This window comes from Bison bison, unplaced genomic scaffold, assembly GCF_000754665.1.
Source record: "Bison bison bison isolate TAMUID 2011002044 unplaced genomic scaffold, Bison_UMD1.0 scf7180017864180, whole genome shotgun sequence".
In the NCBI taxonomy this organism is placed as follows: Eukaryota; Metazoa; Chordata; class Mammalia; order Artiodactyla; family Bovidae; genus Bison; species Bison bison.
In genome coordinates this window covers 9,092,558-9,094,240 of record NW_011494752.1, presented here as the reverse complement: position 1 = coordinate 9,094,240, position 1,683 = coordinate 9,092,558, and the positions used below count along the sequence as shown (strand labels likewise).

The window sequence follows — 1,683 nt, the reverse complement described above, 5'->3', positions numbered from 1 at the left end:
GGCTCAGGGAGCAACGGGATTCGTCCCAGGCCGCCTGCCGGGTGGGGTCAGCACTAGCTTCTGCTTGCCAGCAGTGGCGTGGGGTTGGGAAGTGGGGCAGGGGGTGCCCGTGGGCCAGGTCCTGGTCTGGTGGAGGGGGTCTAGCCACCCCTTGTTCTCACAATAACAGCAATTTGCCAGCCGGCTCTTTCATCAAGGGGCCCTGGGACCAGATCTCAGTCTCATTAGGGTGATGAAATCAGCCAGTGGGTTTATTAGACCTGACATACTGTTTGCCTTGGGACGGGGTGTCAGCAAGGCCTGGGGCTGGAGGTCAGGGCCCTGCACAGCCTAGTGAACTCGGGTTCTGTTGGGGAGGGAGAGGGGGGCCGCAGGCTGCTGCTCCAGTCCTGCCTGTTCCTAGGCCCCCCAACCCCTGCTCCTAGCCAGGTGTGATCTTAGGGCCAGTTCCCTCCCCTGGGCCTCAGCTTCCCCTGGGGCCAGTAGGATGAGCCCTGGGAGCTGATAGGAGAGTAAACAGTGTTTTCAGAGGACCCCCTTCCCCGCCTATGCACCCTCCTCCCATCACCACACTTAGCGCCTGGCCCACTCAGAGCTCAGTCTCAGGGATGGTTCCCCCAGTGGGTCTGCTGCCCAGGCCAGCTCTGCCCTTGGAAAGTGTGAGGGGGCCACGAGGGAGCTGGGGGCTGCCGGAGGGCTCTCCCACACCCACCGCCTGGCTCTGAGGTCACCCACCCTGAGAGGCGACTGCAGAGCAGGCCCGGCCCCTGGGACCCAGGCTGCCTCCTCTGTCCTGGGCAGAGAACCGCTAATTACAGCCTGTCCATGATCCTATCACCCGCCCAGATGAGATTCTGCAGGCTCGGAGCAGAGTGCCTGGTGGGCAGGCAGGTCCAGGGTGCTGGGTGTGATCATCATGGCGCCAGGCTGACGTGCCCGGCGGGGAGCTCTCATCCAGCAGCCATTCGCAGGGGGCAACCAAGTCCCACAGAGGTCAGGGACTTACCCACGGCCACTGGGGCACAGGTGGGACTAGAGCCCATCCTGAGAGATGGAAGTGTGCAAAGTGACATCCTTTGCCTCAAAGCCTGGCCAAGGGTAACAGCAGCAGACTGCTCATAGCCACACATCACTTTACAATTTAAAGGCCTGTTCCCATAGGTCTGGGGCCTGGAGTCAAAAGCTCAGGAGAGAGCCCCCAAGATGCACAGGTATCTAACCAAAGTCCCATGCTGAGGCCCAGGACTTGGTCCCTTGATTGCTGGCCATGTGGTCCCAGCTGGGCTGCCAGGACAGACCCTGTGGAGATGTAGGGTCTGTGCTGCAGATGTGCAGGGAGCGGGCAGCAGAAGGCCCATGGCGGGGTGGGGTGGGGGGATGGCTGTCATCTGAACCTGGACACAGAGCTGGGTTCAATCCCAACTCTGCCTCCTCTTGGGGCTTCCATGGGGACAGCCCAGCCGGGGGCTCCTGAAAGCCCACTGACCGTCTCCTCCCTTGCAGCCGCCCCGGGCCTGTTTCGCCCAGGCCCAGTTTGACTTCTCGGCCCAGGATCCCTCCCAGCTCAGCTTCCGTCGTGGTGACATCATTGAGGTCCTGGAGCGCCTTGACCCCAGCTGGTGGCGGGGCCGGCTCTCTGGGCGGATCGGCTTCTTCCCTCGGAGCTACGTCCAGAGAGCCGGC

The 1,683-nt window shown here is 62.7% G+C and overlaps 1 protein-coding gene across 1 annotated transcript in view; it reads left to right on the top strand.

Moving 5' to 3' along the window:
* Positions 1–1,683, top strand: part of LOC104990857 (GRB2-related adapter protein) — a 21,810-nt gene that overhangs the window by 19,003 nt on the left and 1,124 nt on the right. The window contains exon 6 of the mRNA XM_010843173.1: positions 1,504–1,677. Coding sequence (XP_010841475.1) covers positions 1,504–1,677 — 174 coding nt within the window. The remainder of the gene's footprint in view (positions 1–1,503; positions 1,678–1,683) is intronic.